At 46.3% G+C, this 21,672-nt stretch overlaps 1 protein-coding gene across 3 annotated transcripts in view; it reads left to right on the top strand.

Moving 5' to 3' along the window:
- Positions 1-282: 282 nt before the first annotated feature.
- Positions 283-21,672, top strand: part of ROR2 (receptor tyrosine kinase like orphan receptor 2) — a 212,502-nt gene continuing 191,112 nt past the window's right edge. For 2 of the 3 annotated variants that reach the window (XR_008377500.1, XM_053579057.1), the window contains exon 1: positions 283-734. Coding sequence is in view for 2 of the 3 variants with exons in the window: in XM_053579057.1 (XP_053435032.1) it covers positions 638-734 (97 nt within the window). In the remaining variant the exon portion in view is untranslated. The remainder of the gene's footprint in view (positions 735-21,672) is intronic. The other variant, XM_053579054.1, reaches the window with a different exon arrangement.

The following is a 21,672-nucleotide window of genomic DNA, read 5'->3' as shown; positions in this document are numbered from 1 at the left end:
CGCTGGTTTCTAGGACTGAGTAGCTCCCAGATTTGCCCGGAGGAGGCTGGCGGGCGCAGGGTAGTCCGCAGATCCTCATTTGTGACCCAGAGCCCCCACCCCCGGTGTCCTGCCCCCACCCACGAAGGTGGGTGGCAACTGCTCCATTAGGCGCCCCAGTGAGGCCCGCTAGACACCCCCCAGGTGCCAGCTTTGTATCCCAGGGTTCCGAGGCGCAGGCCGGAGGGCGGGCGCGCGAGGCAAGTCGGGGGGACCCAGCGGCGCCCCTGGCTCCCCGCTTCCCAAGCGTCCCGCCCGTCTTCTGCGCGTCTCCCCGGCAGGGGGCGCCGGCGCCGGCCTCGCTCTGCCCATCGGGGCGGGCGAGCTGCGGACCCTGCCTCCTGCACGCCGCCCGCGGTCTGCCCCCAGCTCTCGTCCCGGCGGCCGGCGGGACGCCCGCGCTGCAGCCGGAGCCGGAGCCGAGCGGCGCATCCCGGCTGGGACAGGAGGACGACCAGCTCTTCGAGGGGGACAAACTTGCAAAGCGCCGGGGAGGAAGAGGAGCAGACGCGCGGCAAAAGGGGTGGTGGCGCCCGGCCCGAAACTCGAAGGCCGAGCGCGGCAGGCAGAGGGTGGCCCGTCCCCCACGGCCCCCGGCATGGCCCAGGGCTCGGCGCTACCGCGGCAGGCTCCACTGTGCTCCCCGGCCGTCTGGGTGGCCGCCGCTCTCCTGCTCACACTGCGCGGGACCTCAGGTAGGACCCGGCGCGCCGCTCCGTCCGCCGGCGTGGGTTTGCAGCTCGCGCGGCTGCCCCTTCCTCTGCCACTTTGCTCCCGGCCGCCGCGCCGGCGCCCGTGCTTCCGAGCTAGGGGCGCCCGCAGGGCCCTCCGCGCCACCCCCGGCGCCAGCCTCGGCTCCGTCCGGCGGGCCGCCACGGGATGGTTCCAATAAGCCTCACTCTGGGGACGCCTAAGTGTTTCCAGAGGCCGGGGGCGCCGCCGGTGGGGAGCCTCACCCGGGCTTTCCGAGGGTCGCGAGTGAGCGAGTGCGCGCCCCGGGTCCCGACCAGTGTCCGCGGACGTGCTCCGGAGGTCTCAGGACCGGGACTCGGTCTTACTCCCCGAGGTTACTCTAATAGGGCACGGTTGCCGGTACCCCTGTCCCAGGGTTCCCCCGCCCCGGGTTGGGCTGATGCCCTGCGGGAGCCTTGGTCAGACGAGCCCCCGGGAAGCAGCCCTCGTGGCGCCAGTGGGGTGGCCCGCAGACCCCAAGTCCTCACTACACCCCCGCCCCCGCCTCAGGGCCTGTTGATTGAGACCAGTGCTCTGGCATACCTTTTGTTAGCCCCACCACTTCCCTGTCTCGTGAGCCCCTAAACCTTCCCTCGCCCCCCGCCCCGGGGTGGCCGAAGCGGCATTTCTCGTGAATTGAGATCAGGGGTCCCTGGGCGGCGGGGGCGCGTCCACTTTCCGTCGCGAGGCCGAGGGACCCCAGGACGTGTAGGAGGCGTGGGGCAGGAGGGGCGGGGCCTGGCTTTCCGGTGGCTTTTCCTCGAGGGACACCCACTGCCCCTGGGAACGCTACTTGGGTTCGGCCGCCTAGATCCGGGGAGCAGAGGAACTGTAGGGTGCCTCCGAGGGGACGCTGGGGCTACGTGCCAGGTCGCCTTCGAGGAGGCGGCGCCGGTCCTGGCTGTGCAGCCCCATGAGCACCTCAGGCCTGCGCGCCCTCGGTGGATTCCGGGCACCGTGCCGGCGCGGGGGTGGCGGCGGGGCTTCCAGGCACTGGGGCTTTAGAGACGGAGGGGGTTCGACTTAACCCCCGAAGCGGGGGTGAGACGCTCCTTACCCGTAGTGGGCTTCAGTGCCCCTGCCCCACCCAACCAGCACTCTTGGGGGCGGGGGACGCTCCGCTCCCTCGAGCGCTCTGGCCTGACAGACGCTAGTCAGAAAGGCTGAGCCTCCATTCCTGGGGGGCGGTTTGGTTTAAGCAGATGCTGATCACATCAGGACGTTCTTACTAGTAGATTTGAGAAGAGAGTTTGCATTTTATCGCTGTCCGTTAAAGCATAAACAGCGCAGATTGCGCGATGAAATAGGTAAAGTACATTCCAAGTAGTGTCCAGCACTAACATCCTCTCTCTCTTGCACCCTGTCCCTGGAATTCCCCCCCCCCCGCCCCGTCCCTTTGCCCTGGGAGCGGGTCCAAGTCCCTGCCCCGACGTGTGGTTGCACAGCCTTTGCTGGTGGCCACCCTGCGGTTGATTGCGCTGCAAAAACAGCCTTGCAGGCCGCGTAGCTCGAGGGCAGCCTTGGGTGAGGGTGAGGGGGCGCTGCAGGGAGGGGTTTGAGGCCGGTGCTCAGAAAGGATGAGGCCCGGCGCTTGCGTGAAGGTTGTAACTAGAACAGGAACGTTATTTCCGTTTGGGGTGGAGTGTTTAAACATTGCCGTCCTTTCCAGCCGACTGTAAGAAATCTGTGATGAACAAAGCAAAACGGGTTCATTTTCTTCAATTTTTAAATAATTATAATAATCGCTGTAGTGGAGGGAGTAGGATATAATTCTCTTCGTTCTGGACGGCTAAGTTAATTGAAAATCAAAGAATATGATAACATTCAAAATATGAATAGAATTATGTAATCACAGGGGATTTGGGTGTTTGGAATCTTTTCTCCTGTGAAGAGGAGTCCCTGTAATTTGAGTGGATTTTATACACCGAATAGTTTACTATGTAAAAACATCAAAAGATTATTCTAAAAGGATTGATTCCCTTGTTACGGAAAGACTGTTCCTTATGGGGACAAATATCTGGTTTGGGACTATACCCCTCCAAGGCAGGGTAGGGGAGAAGGGACCGTTAAGGGCGTCCCTCCCGCACTGTGACAGTGTAGTGTTTACCTGTGGGCCAGTCCCTGCAATGATGGTCATAATAAGTAATGATAGTGATCCACCTAGAAGAAAATAAATGAAAACATATTGAATGAGGAGACTTTGTGGAAAAAGAAAAGTTTTTATGTGTATAGCAAGGCAACATATTTTTCTTATTATGATTGTGTACCAAGCAAAGAACTAACTACACATTTGAAAATTTTCAGTATTTAATTATGAGATGGAGCTTAACCCTAGTGTCCACTTGGTAAAGAGTGTCACCCTGAAGATCTGAACACCAGGGACCCTATGATACACTCAGGGCAGTTCTGGGGGCTCTGGTAGGGCAGGCGGAACTTTTAATTAGTAAAGCAAATCATCGTTAGAACACTGTCAAGAATTCTGCTTAATAGGTATGTGAAAAAAGCAACATGAGTTAAAAAATTTGCATTTTCTAGGGGTAATGTATGGTGACAGGGGTCTGCAGATTTATGAGGTGATGAAAAATGATGTTTCTGTTTTTATCATGAAACTTTTTTCTATTGTTGATCCAAAGTGCAGCTGTAATTGGTGTTTGTGCTTCTCTCTTACAGTGTGGTTGGCAGTGAATCATTTGTTGCCCCTTAAACATTTAGCCTGGATTTAACCTCTGAGATTTTTTAAGTCTTGCAAAGTCGGAATTTTATACCACTCTTTGCAAGATCTTTTTCTGAAGTTAGTGGAATAGAAATGCAGGAGTGAGAACTGCTCTGTCTGACAGGTAGGGAAGATTAATCCTCTTTAGAAAGGTTTCAGCTGGGAAACTGGCGCTCCTTTAAAATGCATTCCATGGGAGGCCAGGATGGGAAAAGTTATCATTATCATTGAAATAGACTGGGTGAGAAGGGCTTAGGCTCCCTAATCTGCAGGACCTGGCTAGTCTGACGAAGTACTGGAAATTTGTGTGCTCTTTTGTCTTTTCCCCCCGGAGAGCCCAAATTATGTCCTTCCAAATTGTATTGGTGGAAAGGAAAGCATACTACTAAGTGTTATCCCCTGCTAAGTGTTAGCTCCACGCTTAAATCCATCATCTTCTAAAGGGTTTGTTCATGGTAGAGGCCTTTTGGTGTTTATCTGGTCTATTTCCTGGGAACCTGGAGGGGAAACTGAAGAGGATCCCCTCCCCTCCCTTCCCCTCCCCTCCCCTCCCCCTGCCCCTCCCCTCTCCCCTGCCCCATCTGCACCTGGCGGTGTAGAGAGTGGTTTGCTGCTCAGTTTTGGGTCTAACTGCTGTGCCCCACCAGGGTTCCTCAGGGCTGGCTCTTCTTTGCATCCACCCCTTGGCTGTGGCCCTTGTAAAGAATGTTGTCTTGAGGGTATTTTGTTCTTTGGGAACCCTGCAGTGACCGCCAAGTGGACTCCCAAGAATACCAAGCATGAAAGGTTTCAAAGCAAAGAAACCAGGGTGCTTTGCTTTGTAGAGGAAGCGCTGCTGGTGAGGTGTGGATTTTTATTGGTTGTGTCCCAGCTTTGTGGCAATAGCAGTTTCATGAAAAGATTGTTGGGCAGAAAGGACTGGTTTTGAAAACATTGCTTCTTGGTGACCCTTTGGGCTCCTTGGGTTTGCATTGTTCTGCCCTTACCACTATTAGGAGTTCAGTGGGGAGTGTGGGCTTCTTGAGTCTTGAAGTAAAAATCCAGGCAACAAGAGGAGCTCTGGCCCATTAATTGTGGCTGCAACTGGCTGGCGTTTTCTCCCAGCCACCTTTTTCTAGCATGTATTTATTTGGTTTTGTAGAGGAGCTTGCCAAGATGGAAATGAGGGCGGGACATCTCTGCTTGCATGTGCAGTTGTCATAAAATATGTCTGGGTGTAATCTGTTTAAAATCATATTAACAGAGTGGCCAAGGAATTGTTGAACAGTGTTGGGAATTTTCACAAAGCTTTTCAAAAATAGGGAATTGTGTCGGTGTGGTTTGCATCATTTTGGGGATTTCTGAAAGTGTCTTAAGTCCTATCTCTGAAAGAACCAAAAAATCAAAAGCCAAAAATAATTACAGAAAAATTTAGCCTAATTCGACTAAGTAGCTAGTCCTCCAGAAAGTCTCAGTTCCAGTGGGAAGTGTGTGTCTTTAATTGTCCCTGGAATGAGCCTCAGAGTCCTCTGTCACTGTGGAGATGTTATCAGGGGAAAGTGTGGCTGCTGCTTTGAATCCTGCCTGAGTGGGGGAGGGTTTGCTGCAGTCCCAAATGCTCACAGCCTAATGGTTTCCACACCCTCCTGGAGAGGTAGTTAACACAAAGTGCAGTTAAATTACGGAAACATTTTGGCCTGAACTCATTGTTAGGCTGTGCTGTGAAATATAGTAGTCCCTAGCCATGTGCAAGCTATTTAAGTTAAATTAATTAAAATGAAAAGAAATTAAAGAATCAATTTCTCTACCTCACTGGCCTCATTTCAGGTACAAGTAGCCACTTACAGCTCTGCGGAAAATGTTTTTGAGATTATGGTAGGGATTGTGTTGAATCTGTAGCTGACTTTGAGAGGTATTAACATCTCAATGGTATTAAGACTTCCAGTCCTTAAACCTGGAATGTCTTTGCACTTATTTAAATCTTCTTTAAGTTCTTTAAGTTTTATTTTGTAGTTTTCAGTGCACAAGTCTTTCACCTCCTTGGTTAAATCTGTTCCTGGATATTTTCTTTTTTCCTATGCTATTAGAATTAGAATTGTTTTCTGAATTTCCTTTTTGGATTGTTTATTATTAGTGCATAGAAGTACAATTGATTTTTGTATGTTTCTTTTCTTTTTTTTTTTTTGTAGAGACAGAGTTTCACTTTATCGCCCTCAGTAGAGTGCTGTAGCGTCACAGCTCACAGCAACCTCCAACTCCTGGGCTTAGGTGATTCTTGCCTCAGCCTCCCGAGTAGCTGGGACTACAAGCACTCGCCACAACTATTTTTTTGTTGCCATTTGGCGGGGGCTGGGTTTGAACCCTCCACCCTCAGTATATGGGGCTGGCACCCTACCCACTGAGCCATAGGTGCTGCCTGATTTTTACATGTTTATTTTCTATCCTATTTGGTGGAATTTATTATCTCAAACGGCATTTTTGTGGATCTTACCCTGTACATAAGATCATGTCATTTGCGAACAGATAATTTTATTTGTTCCTTTCCTTTTTGATGGCTTTATTCTTTTTTTTTTCCTTGCCTGGTTGCTCAGGTCTAGAACTTCCAGTACAGTTATGGGCCACTTAATGACATTTTGAGTGATGAACTGCATATGATGATGGCGATCCTATAAGATTGTATCATCTTTTTTACTGTATGTTTTCTGTGTTTAGATATGATAGAGACACAGATACTTCGTTGCATTACAGTTGCCTACACTATTCAGTACAGTAACATGCTGTACAGGTTTGCAGCCTGGGAGCAATAGGTTGGCCCACAGAGCCTAAATAGGCAGTAGGCTATACCATCTAGGCTTGTGTATGCACACTCTGTGATGTTCCCAGGACAAAACACTTAATAAGGAAATTGCCTAACGGTGGCCTTTCTCAGAATGTATTCCTATTAAGTGAGTTGTGATTGTGCTGTGTTGAGTAGAAGTGGCAAAAGTGGGCTTTCGTGTGTTCCTGATTTTAGAGGAAAAGGTTTCCGAATCTCACCATTAAGTATGATGTTTCGGGCTCAGCACCTGTAGCACAGTGGCTGGGGCGCCGGCCACATATACCAGGGCTGGCGGGTTTGAACCCAGCCTGGGCCTGCTACACAACAGCGACGACTACAACAACAACAACAAAATAGCCAGGCATTGTGGCAGGCACTTACAGTCCCAGCTACTTGGGAGACTGCAGCAAGAGAATCGCTTAAGTCCAAGGGTTTGAGGTTGCTGTGAGCTGTGACCCACGGCACTCTCTCTACCCAGGGTGACAGAGTGAGACTCTGTCTCAAAAAAAAAAAAAAAAAAAGAAAAGTAAAAAATTATGATGTTCCCTGTGGGCTTATCATATGTAGCTTTTAATATGCCTTTCAATTCTTTTCCCAATTTTTTGGTATGTTTTAACTTTTGGAATGTGTTAATTGTCTACATGTTCAAAAAATAAATCACTGAACTAAGCTGGGCACTCTGGCTCACACCTGTAATCCTGGCACTGTGGAAGGCCAAGATGGGAGATTGCTTGAACTCAGGCATTCCAGACCTCCCAGAAGAAGAGTGAGACCCCCATCTCTACGAGAAAAAATTAGTTAGGCATCGTGGCAGGCACTTGTAGTCCCAGCTACTCTGGAGGCTGAAGCAGGTAGATTGTTTGAGTCCAGGAGTTGGAGGTTCAGTGAGCTGTGATGATGCCATGGAACTCTAGCCCAAGCAACAGTGCAAGACTCTGTGTCCAGAAAAACGATGGTGGGAAACTAAATCGAATGCAAGCAAGTAAATAAACCTACAGACCTAACTGAATTGTAAATGAATAACATGACCACATGATGGGAAAGACGAAGCCCAGTTCAAGTAAATGCTGGATCAGTGGGTTGATTGTGTATCCTCAGTAAACAGGGAAAAACAACAACCACCTGAAAGGAAATCTTGCACTCTTTTTAGTAGGTTTGGGTTTTCACAGTGGTGTGGGTGAAGCAATTCCGAATCACTTTTCTGTGAATTGTGGGATGGGACAAATGAGAGTATGTTGTTGATAGTGTTGGAGCCCGGTGCTCACTGTGGAAGGAAGGAGATGCAAATGAGGACTGAGGGAAGGTAAGGAAGGCTCTGGATGGGTTGGGTTGGAAGTGGTAGTGTCAGCATAACTCATGCATATGGTACATGTCACGGTAAAAGGACAAATCCAGAGTTTGTAAAAAATTTCATTCACATAACCGTTATTTCCTAGCACTTCATTAGCAGTGAGCACTACTCTTGGTTTCTAAATACTGTTACTTATTAAAGGAGCTAGAGAGCTTTGGAGAAATGGCTGGTTATGAGTTTGGGACAGGGCAGAATACAAGATGAGCCCGGAACACGTTCTTATAGAAGGTGTGTGAGTGCTCGCTCAGAAGTGGCCGGGGTGTGTCAAATGTACACAGGAGGCAACTCGAGGGAGCTCCAGTGGCCAAATCTGGGATTGTTTAAGCATCAACATAGATAAGACAAGCCTGGGGTATGGCATGGAACAAAACAGGAATCCACAATCCATTGTTTTTTGTTTTTTTTTTTTTTTTGTAGAGACAGAGTCTCACTTTATGGCCCTCAGTAGAGTGCCGTGGCCTCATACAGCTCACAGCAACCTCCAACTCCTGGGCTTAAGCGAGTCTCTTGCCTCAGCCTCCCGAGTAGCTGGGACTACAGGCGCCCGCCACAACGCCCGGCTATTTTTTGGTTGCAGTTTGGCAGGAGCGGGGTTTGAACCCACCACCCTCGGTATATGCGGCCGGCGCCTTACCGACTGAGCCACAGGTGCCGCCCAATCCATTGTTGATAATAAGTACATAGCTAAGTAATTACATGTATACGTTTCCTCGGGCTGTCATAACAAAGAGCCACAAACTGGTCGATTTAACAAAAATTTATTCTCCCATAGTTCTGGAAGCTGGAAGTCTAAAATCAAGGTGTGGGCAGGGCCACACACTCCCTCCCAAAGATCTAGGGGAGAATCCTTTTTTGTTTCTTCCAGTTCCTGTTGGTGCCTGTGGCTTGGGGCTGCATCACTCTGCCCCCTCTGCCCCCGCTGTCTTCCGATGACCTTTCTTATATCCATGTGTGTCTTCTCTTGTTATAAGGACACTAGCTATTTGATTTAAAGCAGTGGTTCTCAGCCTTCCTAATGCTGCGGTCCTTTAATACAATTCCTATGGGTCACGACCCGCAGGTTGAGAACCGCTGATTTAGAGCCTACCCTCAATGCAGGATGATTTCATCCCAGTTTCCTTTTTTTTTGTGGTTTTTGGCCAGGGCTGGGTTTGAACCCGCCACCTCCAGCATATGGGGCCAGCACCCTACCCCTTTGAGCCACAGGTGCCACCTGATCCCAGTTTCCTTAACTCATTACTGCCGGAAAGGCTCTTTCCAAATAAGGTCACATTCTGAGCTTCTGAGTAGGTATGAACTTCGGGAGTGACACTGTTTAACTCACTACATTACATAAAAAAATGGGAATGATGGGAGAGAGAGAACACTTCCAGAGCAAGAGCCAGCGGTGAGTGCCAGGTCTAATATAAGGGAGCATGTTTGGCGCGAGCAGGAAATACCCATGGTCTCAATGGTTGTCCCTGTTCCTCATTTTCGTGGGGGCAGTTACTAACTATAGACTGTGGAGATGTCTAGACTGTGGAGATGAGACATCACCTTAGCTGATGATCCAGGTTAATGTCATGGCTTTGGGCAGGTGTCCACTGGTCCCTAGAGAAGCACATGTCACTTAGGTTGTGTTTTAGATGGGCATGGAAATCAGCAACCAAAATGGAGGGGCGCAAATTACCAATGGCATGAGAGACAGAAGGAGCCGGGCTGGGTCCAGCTCATTGGAAACTATGGGGGCGAGGCAGCCCAGTGCAGATTTTGGAGGCAACCCTGTGCTGGGGGCAAAAACACGCTGTTGCGGGTCTTACTGGAACTGTTGATGAAATTGTAAGGTGGATGTAAATTATTTAAAGTGTTGTCAAAGTTGGCTTGTCTGAATTTGTTAGCTGTGTGAGGTTGTGTAAGAGACTGTCCTTGTGCCTAAGACCGTGACACACACACTGAAGTGTTGGGGATAAAGAGCTTGATGTCTGCAGCCTCCTCTTAGAGCTCAGGAACAGCTTAGCTCCGAACCTGTGCACAGTTTGGAGACAAGGATGGAGCACTGGCTGGGTGGTGATGTGTCAGAGAGCGGCCCGGGCAGAGCAGAGGGGAACCCATGCAGGATTCCTGCAACTTCTTTGTAAATTTGAAATTGTTTCAAAATGAAGAATTAAAAATGTTACATGTGTGGTTGAAGCCAGCGGAATGCACAGTAGAGGTTAGCACCTTCTCTTAGAAGAAAGATGCAAACAGTTATTTCATCGGAAATGGTGTCCCAGGGACCAGGGAGGGCTGGGATCCAGGTACCCTCCAGGCCAGACAGGGTTTCATTAAAGGAACTGAAAATCCCCAAGTTTTAGTCTTGTTTCTGGGTTGCCAGAAGTTTTCTGATTTTTTTCTTAATATTTTTATTACAGAAAACTTCCAACATACCTTAGACTGGTACAGTGAACCCTACATATTTTTCACCCAGCCTGAAGTTACCACACTCTGTAGTCTGTTTCATTTCCTTTGGCCCCTGGTAGTTAACGGGTCCCAGGCAGCCTTAACTTTTTTTTACCTGTAAGAATTATTTTTTCACCTAACCTCAATACTATTGTAACCAAGAGCCTAGTGTTAACTGATACCAGGCCTGCTCCTTTTCCCCAGCCACCTGGAAATGGCTGTTTAGTCCTGATTTGCTTGCAGTGAATCCACATATGATTCACTCCATTCACCTGGATTTTCTCCTTCTTTGCTCCCTCAGTCTTTGCTTCACCTCGAGCCATACTGGGGGATTCCCAGAAGCTTGGGGGCTCTGAATTCCCCGTGCTGCGTCTCAGCATTGCACAGGCTGTGGGGCCCTGAGTGCAGAGTCCAGGGATTCTGTCCTGGAGGGTTGTTTCAGGGTGGCTCTGACTCTTCCTTGGAGATTCCCATGCACGTGGTCTGGGGAGGGTCCCAGAAGGTAAGCTCCGGCGGGTCCCTCCACTGAGCCTTGTTCAGCCCAGCTCTTCCCAGACCCCTTGCATTCGGGCCTGGTGCTCCTGTTACCACCACCTGTGTGTACGTCATAGATTGGGCCATGCTCTGCTGTTCTCAGAGCCCTGGGTTTATTAAACAAGTGTACTATTAACATGTTGAAAAAGGGGAGGCATCACTGCCCCTCCCTCCTTTTTTACTTTGATATCCCATTTGAGAATTCTGATTATACCAGCGGTTCTCAACCTGTGGGTCACGACCCCTTTGGAGATTGAACGACCCTTTCACAGGGGTCGCCTAAATACATCCTGCATATCGGATATTTACATTACGCTTCATAACAGTAGCAAAATTACAGTTATGAAGTAGCAATGAAAATAATTTTATGGTTGGGGGTCACCACAACACGAGGAACTGTATTAAAGGGTCGCGGCCTTAGGAAGGTTGAGAACCACTAGATTATAGGATATTGAGGTGGTGGTTACCAGGCATAGAACAGATGAGTGATTAACATCCAGAATATACTAAAGAATTCACAAGCTAAGTGAGAAAAAGATAAATACTCCAATTAAAAGGAGATCAGAAGGTAGTCAGGCAGTTTTCAGAGGAATAAAAACAAGAGGCCACAAACTTAAAAAAGTTTGGCATAATTAGGATTCAAGAAAATGTGAATTATAAAACAATGATCTTAGCCCTGAAGTCAGAAGTGAGAATTCAGGCAGTGTGGGAGCCTGGCATTGTTCACGGGCACTGCCACATTTGGGGCAGTTTGCATTGCCAGTTTGCATTGCCTGTTAAAAACACATATTCTGTGGCCTACTCCATAAAAACTCCCATTTTATTGCAGCACCATTTGCAGTTTTGACACGTTGGAAACATAGGCATGTTTTGTAATAAATGGTGATTTTTCTTAACTGTAGGTTAACAGGTAAATGAGTATGAATATACAGACCTGTGGTGCTAACAGGGAGATTCCAGAGAGGAATCCAGGTGGGGAGATCAAGTCACAGTGTTAACGGCTCAGGATTTGTCTAAAGCCTCCCAGATCCCTCCCACCACTTTTGCCGAGATGTCCGGCTCTCTCTCAAGTAAGGTCTTAAAATGGACCTGCACCCCACGGACTAGGACACAGCTCACACACAGCTCACCCTGTGGAAGACGAGGAGGTTGGCCAAAGGCATCCTCCTGTCTTGGCTATAGTTTATTTGCTTATTTATTCTAACAAGGAGGCTGGTTTCATGTGTCATTAAAGAGGTTCGAGGTCTTTTTAAATTTAATTTAATTTTCTTTTTTGAGACAGAGCCTCAAGCTGTCCCCCTGGGTTAGAGTACTGTAGCATCACAGCTCACAGCAACCTCCAATTCCTGGGCTCAAGTGAGTCTCCTGCCTCCACTTCCCAGGTAGCTGGGACCACAGGCGCCCGCCACAATGCCTGGCTATTTTTTGGTTGCAGCCATCATTGTTGTTTGGCGGCCCGGGCTGGATTCGAACCCGCCAGCTCTGGTATATGTGACTGGCGCCTTAGCCGCTTGAGCCACAGGCGCCGAGCCAGTTCGAGGTCTTTTGTACCATGGATGTCCTGTGCTCCTGATCACTATTGAACCCTTTCTTGAAGCCCTGGGAAGATGTCTATCTCCTTGAGCCTTTTTTTTTTTTTTTTTTTTGGCCGGGGCTGGGTTTGAACCCACCACCTCCGGCATATGGGACCGGCACCCTACTCCTTGAGCCACAGGTGCCGCCCAGATGTCTATCTCTACAAATTGGGATAAATGAGTCAGGGCTGCTGTCCCATCATCCTCCTGCTTGCTTTGTAGGAAGTCCTTCTCTGGCTCTGACCAGGGGAGAAGGGGAGGAAAAAGGTGGGAAGTCAGTTTACTGAGGAGACCATGGCAGTCGGTAAGCTCATCAGGGGGTAGATACATCTGGGTCTTTGGGGTTCTGTGTGCAATTAGAGGATGAAATTGGAAGAAACTCAGCTGGCCCGTTCCTTTGTGTTTGCAGACACCCCTGGTGGCTTTACAAATACTTGATCCACATTCCATTTTGAACATGTTTAACGTTTTTAAAGTTACCGTGAAAACCTCCATGCAAGTTTGCTTCCTGCCAGACCAGTGGTGTGTTCACAGACGTCCCTGGTTAGCTTGTTTTGGTCAGAGTGAAGCAGCCATCTCTGTTGCATTCCAGGTTCCTGAGTTTGCACTTTGAACTGTTAAAAAATACCCGGTATAAGTGGCTGTAACCATCAGAATTTTCTTGGTATTTCCATACTAGAGCCAAATACAGGTGATCTAAAAGGATGTTGAGGTGGAAATGGGATTAGAGCTGCCTTTCTAAACTTGCAGATTCAAGCTTCTATGGCTATTTAACATGGAGACTTGTTGTTTTTATTGACTTTTTTTTGGTTGTTGTTGCAGTTTGGCTGAGGCTGGGTTTGAAGCCATTGCCCTCAGTACATGGGATCCGGCGCTCTACTCACTGAGCCATAGACGCCTCCCTTTATTGACTTTTTAACAGAAATTATTACACTGTTACGGATACATTCAAGTCCTAACTTCCATTACTTTAGAATGTGATCTTATTTGGAGAAAGATCTTTACCAAGGTGATCATTTAAAATGAGGTTGTTAGGATGGGCCTGAATCCAGTATGACTGGAGCCCTTGAGGGGAAGCTTGGTCTCGGGTGGACTCACTGGAGGGAAGAGGACTTGCCAGGTGGCTGAAGATGAGACAGTGAAGAGTGGCCCAGGCCTTCCCTTGTGGTCCTGCCCACTCCTTGGTTTTGGACCCCTGCCTCCAGAACCCTGAAATAGCAGATTCCTGTTGGTTTTAAGCCCCTCAGTCTGTGTGCTTTGTTAGGACAGTCCTAGGAAGATGACACCCCCCTATGCTTCCTGCATGCTGATAGATGCTGCCTACTTTTGTTTACTTTGGGGGTTTCTGCATAAGAATTTACCTGATGACAAGGCTCTACTGCTAACCTGCTAACCCACTAACCCACACTGCTCCTGTGGCTGAGCCCTTGGGTGGTGAGCTGCCTGGCCTTGGCCCTGGCCCCAGCCCCAGCACTGGTCAGTACCTCAGTCAGGAGTCAGGGGCATAGACTTAGAGGCCCAGCCTGGCTGGTGGCGCCACATGCTTTGGAGAGTATCAGGGGCTGTGGGCAGCGTGTCCACTATGTGACGCAGCAAGTCACTTGGCGTGGGGAGCAACTTGCTTATCATTCCGTGGCTGGCCAGCTGCAGGGGCATGCAGAGTGCCTCCTCCTGTGTCTGAGGCCTGTTCTCTGAGGTCCCTGGTTGGCTGCCCATCTGTCCCCAGTCACTTTCCTCCAGCTGACTTCCAGCAGTTTGCCTGAAGGGAAGGGTCTTGAGCCATGTGGCTCACCTGGGGTGTCCCAGGTGTCAGAGCAGATGAGGTGGCTTTCCAGGGGTGAGTGCTGGAAGGAAGACAGTTGCATTGAGCCTCTGACACACCCCCAGCCCCAATGCCAGGCAGCCAGTGCTGACCATTCTTGGGCCTTTGTTTCCCTTTTGGGGCCTGGGCAAAACAAAAACAAAAGCTAACAAAAGCAAACATCCTCACTGGGGCTGGAATTGTGGGGCTGTCAGCAAGTGTGATTTATGCGGGACCTGGAAGCCCTTTGAAGTGGGAGGCAGATTGGAAGGTCCTGGACTCCTGGGGAGGCTGTGGCAGCACCAAATGGAGGAAGGAGCTGCTGTCCAGTCCGCAGGTCAGGTTTGTCAGTGAGGGCATTCTGGGAAGCCCATTCCTTTGTCCTTTGGCTTCAGGGTGGCTTGGCACACTTCTGTCCTGTTTCCAGAGCAGAAGGCTGGCTCTAGAGGCAGTGGGCAGAAAAGCGACTTGGGCTGTACCTAAGTTTGGTCCTTCTGCTCTGGGGGAGCCTCAGGGGCCGGGGCCACGGCAGGGGCTTGGCTGGCTGCTCCTCAAGGGTACCTGGTGGAGCAGTGAGCTGACCTTCCAGTGCTGTGAGTGGGGTCCCAGGGGCTATGTGTGGAGGCAGTGAACATGTTTGGGGGTGTCTGCGTGGCATTCTGTCTTCTTTCTGATTATATTAACAGTTCTGTCAAGAACATAATTGTGTAAGATTCAAGTAGCTTTTTTGACATATACCGATTTTCCTTTTTAGTGCCATGTCGTCCTCATAACTCACAACAACCTCCGTCTCCTGGGCTCAGGTGATCTTGCCTCAGCCTCCTGGGACTACAGGTGCCCACCATAAAGCCCTGCTAGGTTTTTCTATTTTTAGTAGAGATGGGAGTCTTGCTTTGCTCAGGCTGGTCTCAAACTCTTGAGTTCATATAATCTGCCTGCCTTGGCCTCCCAGAATGCTAGGATTATAGGCTTGCGACACTGTTTCCAGCCTATACCGGTTTTATTTCCAAAATTGGGTGTGTCATCATTTTAGTTTGGAAATTTTATTTTGGAATAAAATGTTATTAGCATTTTCTTTTGGGAAGAAGGAAAATCCATTGTTTCGCAAGGGAGAGCCCAGACACAATTATCTCTAATTAGTAAAGTGTTGTATATGTTTTCAGAGTTCAAATAAGGGTCACTTACTTTTTTGTCTCTTTTAGTATTATTCTAAATTTTAGCCCATTTCTTTTCTTTCTTTCTTTTTTTTTTTTTTTTAGGAGACAGAGTTTTAGTTCATCGCCTTCAGTAGAGTGCTGTGGCATCACAGCTCACAGCAACCTCTAATTCCTGGGTTTAGGTGATTTTCTTGCCTCAGCCTCCGGAGTAGCTGGGACTACAGGAACCCACCACAACGCCCAGCTATATTTTTGCTGCTGTTTGGCCGGGGTTGGGTTCAAACCCGCTACACCCTACTCACTGAGCCACAGGTGCCACCCGTATTTTCTTTTTTTTTTAAGAAAATAATAATTTTAGAAAGAACCAAGATTGTCGAGTTTCTTTTAGTTGACTAGCCACGTGTTTCTATGGGTCCTAAAATCTAGGCTGATTGGAAATAAAAAAGAGAGAAGGAAAGCTAAGTATGGGTATAAGTTAAACTGCCCAGGATTGGGTTTTCAAAATTGCTCTTCATGATTGCTTTTTTCCTTACCCAGAGAATGTGGGTGGGGGTGATGGTGATGCTGAGGGAACTTTGGCTTGGGACAGTATTTGTTTATGAGTGTTTATTTTAAAAAATCAATAATGTGAAAGCCCTCACAGTAGTACATATTTTCTTTCTTTTTTTTTTTTTTTTTGTATTTTTTGGCCGGGGTTGGGTTTGAACCCACCTCCTCTGGCATATGGGGCCGGTGCCCTACTCTGTTGAGCCACAGGCACCGCCACCATATTTTCTATCTTTTATGGAGGCAAATACCTCTAAGAGGCCCCTCCTGGCTCTGAGGTGTGACTTCAGTTAGTTTTCTCTTGACTATTTTAGTTTTATATTAGGGTCATATGTTTGGTACTCCATGAAGTAAAAATCCAGTAAAACAAAATCAAACCAAAAAGTCTACTAACAGACATGCTGATGGTTTAAAAAAAGAGACCCAAACTTAGAAGGGTGAACAATGAAGAACCCCTTTCACTTCTCACTCCCTCTCCCTCTCCCCCCTGCCGCCCCCATAAACTTGGCTAACAGACTTGTGCTTCATTCCACACATTTTCTGGGCATATGTGCTTGTCTGTACATCTCTGTTATTTGTTTATTTTTAAAAGTTGTGGTGCAATTCACAGAACGTAAAATCAACCATGTTGAAGTGAACAATTCAATGGCATTCAGTGCATGCTCAGTGTTGTGGGACCTCACTGCCTTCTTTTCCGGAACATTTCCATCACCCACCGTGGACCCCCTACCGCTTAGCAGTCCCTCCCCCAACCCCTCTACCCCTATTTCTCCAGCCTCTGGCAACCGCTGATCTACTTTCTGTCTCCATGGACTTGCCTATTCCGGAAATGTCATGTAAATGGAATCATGCAATATCAGCCTTTCATATCTGGCATCTTTCCCTGAGCACCATGTTCTGGAGGTTCATCCTTTATTTGCTTTTATATACAATGAGATCATGCCATACACACTTAGCTGTTTCCACATAACGGTAGTTCTTACAAATCTTTCCATATTAGTACTTGCCAGGCAACCTCATTTTTTAAAGCCATCGTTAATATCTGTCAGTTGTATATACATAATTTATTTCACTGGTCTCCTGTGGGTGGTTACTTCTCATTTCTAGCTATTACCCTAAACATGTCTGCAGTGAACCTCCGTAGGCAGGTTTAAAAAATATTTTTGCTTTATATAAATATATGTAGAGCCAATTCCCAGAAGTGAAATGCCTTGGTCCAAGGTATTATATTTAAATTTTTGCCAGAGTTGATCAAATTGCTCTCCCAGAAGGTGGCAGCAATTTATGCTCCCAGAAACAAGTGTGTGTGAACTTTTCCGATTTTTCTAGACACTGACCAACCTTGGAAATTATCAGGCATTTTAATCGTAGAAAGTATGAAAAATAGAAATGGTATTTTCATTCTGTGTGTTGATATTTAGAAATTGCTCATGAGGTTTACTGTCTTTATAAGTAATCCATGTTTCTTTTTTTTCCCCAGGGAAATAAGTATTCACTTTCTCTATTAATTTTCTATTAGGTATTTTCAATTATCTCATTGATATCTATGAATATTTCTGAGAATATTTAGCTATGTTCCAGATCACATGAAAATCTTTTTTCTCGGGTTGTCTTCTGCCTTTACTTAAGATACTTTTTTTTTATTATGCAAGAAGTTTTAATTTTTATGGAGTCAAACTAAGCCAGCTTTTATTTGATGTGTTTGAGTTTTGAGTCATACATTGGAAACCTTCTGCTGTTTAAATTTTTTAGAATTATTCTTTCTTGGGGGGGTTTCTTATGACTTTATTTTTTGAGGTTAAATCTTTGGTTCACATAGAATTTAGATCCAATTTTATTTATTCTCCTCAGAAAAATGAGCTGACCTCAAATTATTTATTGTATAATCTATTTCTTATCAATGATTTAAAAAGTAGGTTTTCTTTTTTTGGTATTAAAATCCTGTGTTAGATTGGTGTTATTTCTGAAATATTCAGATTTTATCTCACTTTTAATTGCCATAGCTTTATGGTTTTAATATTTGATAGCATTAACTCTTTACCTATTTTCTCCAAAATTTTACTGGCTTGTATTTTCCTGCATGAACCTTAGAATGAAACTATTATAAGTAGGGCAAGTTCTGAAAGGGATACATTTTCCTATGAATGTACCTTTAGTTACAACTTTAGACTGTGTTAGGTGTTACATAGTATTTTTAGTGTTGTTCTTTTCCAAATGGTCTACGCTCTCAATTTTTATTTTTTTCTGTGATTTAAGAATTTAAGAAGAAATATTAATACTTCTAGGAAGTTAATTTTGTAGTTTCATTGCATTTTGTGTAGAGAATCTGATTCTTGTTTTGGAAAATTTGATTTTTTTAATGGCTTAAAATATGGTTATTTGCTATGTCCAGGGGAACTTAGGTGTTAGTATCAGTTTAGAGCAACCTCACTGGTTATATAGTTTAGTTTCTTTGTATCTTTGCTTATATTCTTTGTCTTCTTTATTTGCCCCATTGTTTCAGTTTGTTTCTCTGATCTTCAGGTTTTGTGTTGTGTTTTTGGACACTGTGATGATTACTGCATGTGTTCATGAAACACCCTTACTGAGAATTTGTCCTTTAATCATTTTAAAGTATCCTTTTTGCTTTTTGCCTCGAATTAAATCATGTATGAAATTAATACTATGGATTGTTCTTATTTGTGGCTTTAGTCTGGTCAGTCTTTGTCTTTTTTTTTTTTTTCTTTGAGACAGAGTTTCACCATGTTGCCCTCAGTAGAGTGCGTGAGGAACAGCTCACAGCAACCTCAAACTCTTGGGCTTAAGCGATTCTCTTGCCTCAGCCTCCCAAGTAGCTGGGACTACAGGCACACGCTTCAAGACCCAGCTATTTGTTGTTGTTTAGCAGGCCTGGCCGGGTTCAAACCCCCCAGCCTTGGTGTATGTGGCTGGTGCTCTAACCACTGAGCTATGGGTGCCAAGCCCAGTCTTTGTCTTTTAAAAATTTCTATCTTCTAGTTGTTTGGATTTGGACTGATTTTATTTCTAAAAATTTTTTTATTTAAAAAATTATTTTTAATTTTAATAGATTTGGGATGACAAGGTGAATTCTGTTACACATATGTATTGTATAGTGATGGAGTCAGGGCTTTTGGTATATCCATCACCCAAGCAGTGTCCAAGGGACCGCATAGGTAACTTCATCCCTCACCCCTCTCACCCTTCCTCCTTTTAGTCTACAATGTCATAATATCACTATGTGCCCGTGTGTAGCCAGAGTTTAGCTTATAAGTGAGAACATGTGGCATTTATTTTTCTGTTCCTGGGTTACTTCACTTAGGATAATGGGCATCCAAGTTGCTGCAAATGTCACTGTTTCATACTTTCTTGTGGCTAAGTAGTGCCACAGGATTTATGTTCTTTCTTTTTAAATTTCAGATTAATATGGGGACACATATGAACATATGATTAGCTTACACTGGTTTGCATTAGTAAGGTTGTGTCCTTCACCCCAAAGTGTGCCATATACCTGGGACTTACCCAATCTTTCCCCTCCGTGTTGAACTTGAATTTTTCTCTAATTTGGGCCTAGGTTTATCAATCTACTAGTTTAAATTTAGTATTGAGTAGCTGGGATGCTTGCTTATTCATTCCTATGATAATGTTACTTAGGAGAATGTTCTTCAAATTCTTCCAGGTTATTACAAAAGATATAAAATCCCCATCTTTTTTTATGGCTGAATAGTATTCTGTGGTATACATATACCACACTTTATTACATTGAAGGGCACCTGGTTGTTTCCACATCTTGGCGACTATGAATTGAGCTGCAGTAAACTCAAGTAAGGGCAAAAGTCCTCCTGGTAAAATTACTTTTTTCTTTTGGGTAACTACTTACTAATGGGATTGCACGATCAAGGGGAAGGTCTATTTTTATTTTTCTGAGGAGACTCGTACTTCTTTCCCTAAAGGCTGTATTAGTTTGCAGTCTCATCCACAGTGCATGAGTGTTCCCTTCTCTCCACATCCATGCGGCGCTTTGGGACCTTGTGATGTGGGCTATTCTCATGGGGTTAGGTGATACCTCAGGGTAGTTTTAATTTGCATGACTCTGGTGATTAGAGACAATGAGCATTTTTTCATGTGTTTGTTGGCCATTAGTCTGTCCTCGTGAGAAAAGAGTCTGTTCATATCTCTGGATTTTGTGCTTTTCTTGTTGATTCCAGACAGATTTTATTTATTATTTATTTATTTTTTGGAGGTTTTTGGCCGGGGCTGGGTTCGAACCCACCACCTCCAGCATATGGGGCCAGCGCCCTACTCCTTTGAGCCACAGGCGCTGTCCCCAGACAGATTTTAAATAGGTGTATAACAAAGAGCTTTATTTGGGTTTTGCTCCTATTGGATTGTTGTTTTTTCTTCTAGATCTTAGTTTATCCTAAGTTGTATTTGAGATCACAGGCAGGGTGGACATAAAGTTCGCATATAATTTTAAATAGTTTAACATAGTAAATTGCACATGGACTTTCCATCCACCCTTTATTTCACCTTCATTCTGTCACATTTTAGAGATTATTTTTCTAGTCTTAATGCTTCTTTTCTCTCTTCCTTTTGTTTGATTTGTTTGCTTTGACTTTTACGTAAAATACCTGACTAGAAGGTAAAAAAATGAAAAGAAGGGTAGTGTACCAGGCAAATATGAATTCCTGAAATTCAGTAACTGCATCAGTTTGTGCCCTGATAATGACTGGTGCTTATCCATTTTTCTAGGGAATTCAGACTTCGGCCTGCAAATTAAGTATTTTTTTTTTTTTTTTTTTTTGAGACAGAGCCTTACTTTGTCACCCTGGGTAGAATACCATGGTGTCATAGCTCACAGCAACCTCAAACTCTTGGGCTCCAGTGATCCTCTTGCTTCAGCCTCCCAAGTAGCCAGGACTACAGGTACCTGCCACAATGCCCAGCTATTTTTTAAGAGATGGGGGTCTCATTCTTGCTCAGGCTGGTATCAAATTCCTGAACTCAAATGATACAACCACCTCGGCCTCCCAGAGTTGTGGGATTGCAGGGATGAGCCACCACCCCCGGCCTTAAGTATTGTTTTATTTTAGTTTCATTTCATCTGTTAAACCTTTGAATATGTGTTTCTGCTGTGCTGTGTCTCAGCTGTCTGGAGCTGCCCTGTCTCCTGACTGATTCTCAGCCAGAGTAAGACTGCCTCCCTATGCCTACATATGGAGTCTGGTGCGGGACCAACGTTATGTGAGAAAATGTTCAGGTGATTCTAATATACAGGTGGAAGAATCTCTGCTTTTCTGGGACACTTTTAAAAAGATGGTGACTGAGCTCAACTCCTCCTGGCTTGTGGTCTGGTTCAATTGACCTTGGCCTAGTTTGGGCGCCCTGACTTCTGTCAAAGCTTCCAGTTAAGAATAGTGTGCAATGGGAGTTGAGCAGCCGCTACTGCAGGGCACAGATCTGGGGATTTAGATGAAGACAGCAGGTTTTCTTGACTTTTCCTCAATCTTTGCCCCCTGGGGTTCTGTGATGTGGGAGTCAGAACCCTGAGAAAGCCCCTGGGACCTTGCACAGCCTTGGCCTCGCATCTGGGATGCTGCTGGAGGTGGTGGAGTGGCTGCCTTCTCCCTGAGATCTGTGGACATGTCTTTTCAGTGCCACCTTTGATTTGTTTCACACTGGGGGTGGTTTAGAGTTGAGGCTTTCTTAGGTATTTCTTGAAATTGGAGTGCTTCTGTGAGGGGGCAGAGGGAAGCATGTTCACTGTGCCATCTCTTGTTGGAAATCACCTGATGGTGTCAGAACCTCTTGGGAGCACAAATTGAGTAGAAAGAGCAAATTCTGGTGCTGATTCTTTTGTGTCTGTAAACACTTCTCATTGTGTAGGTGTGATATCTGTCCCTGATTATGTGTAATATGGGTTCTGCAAGGTGGAACTCCTCTTGTGCAGGTCATGTGTGATGCAGTCCTCTGGTCACTTAGGTGTCTGTGCTGCCCCCACCTAGCCTTGGGG

Source organism: Nycticebus coucang, chromosome 2 (genome assembly GCF_027406575.1).
Source record: "Nycticebus coucang isolate mNycCou1 chromosome 2, mNycCou1.pri, whole genome shotgun sequence".
Classification (NCBI taxonomy): domain Eukaryota; kingdom Metazoa; phylum Chordata; class Mammalia; order Primates; family Lorisidae; genus Nycticebus; species Nycticebus coucang.
Note: the sequence above shows the minus strand (reverse complement) of the source record. Positions and strands in the feature narration are given on the sequence as shown.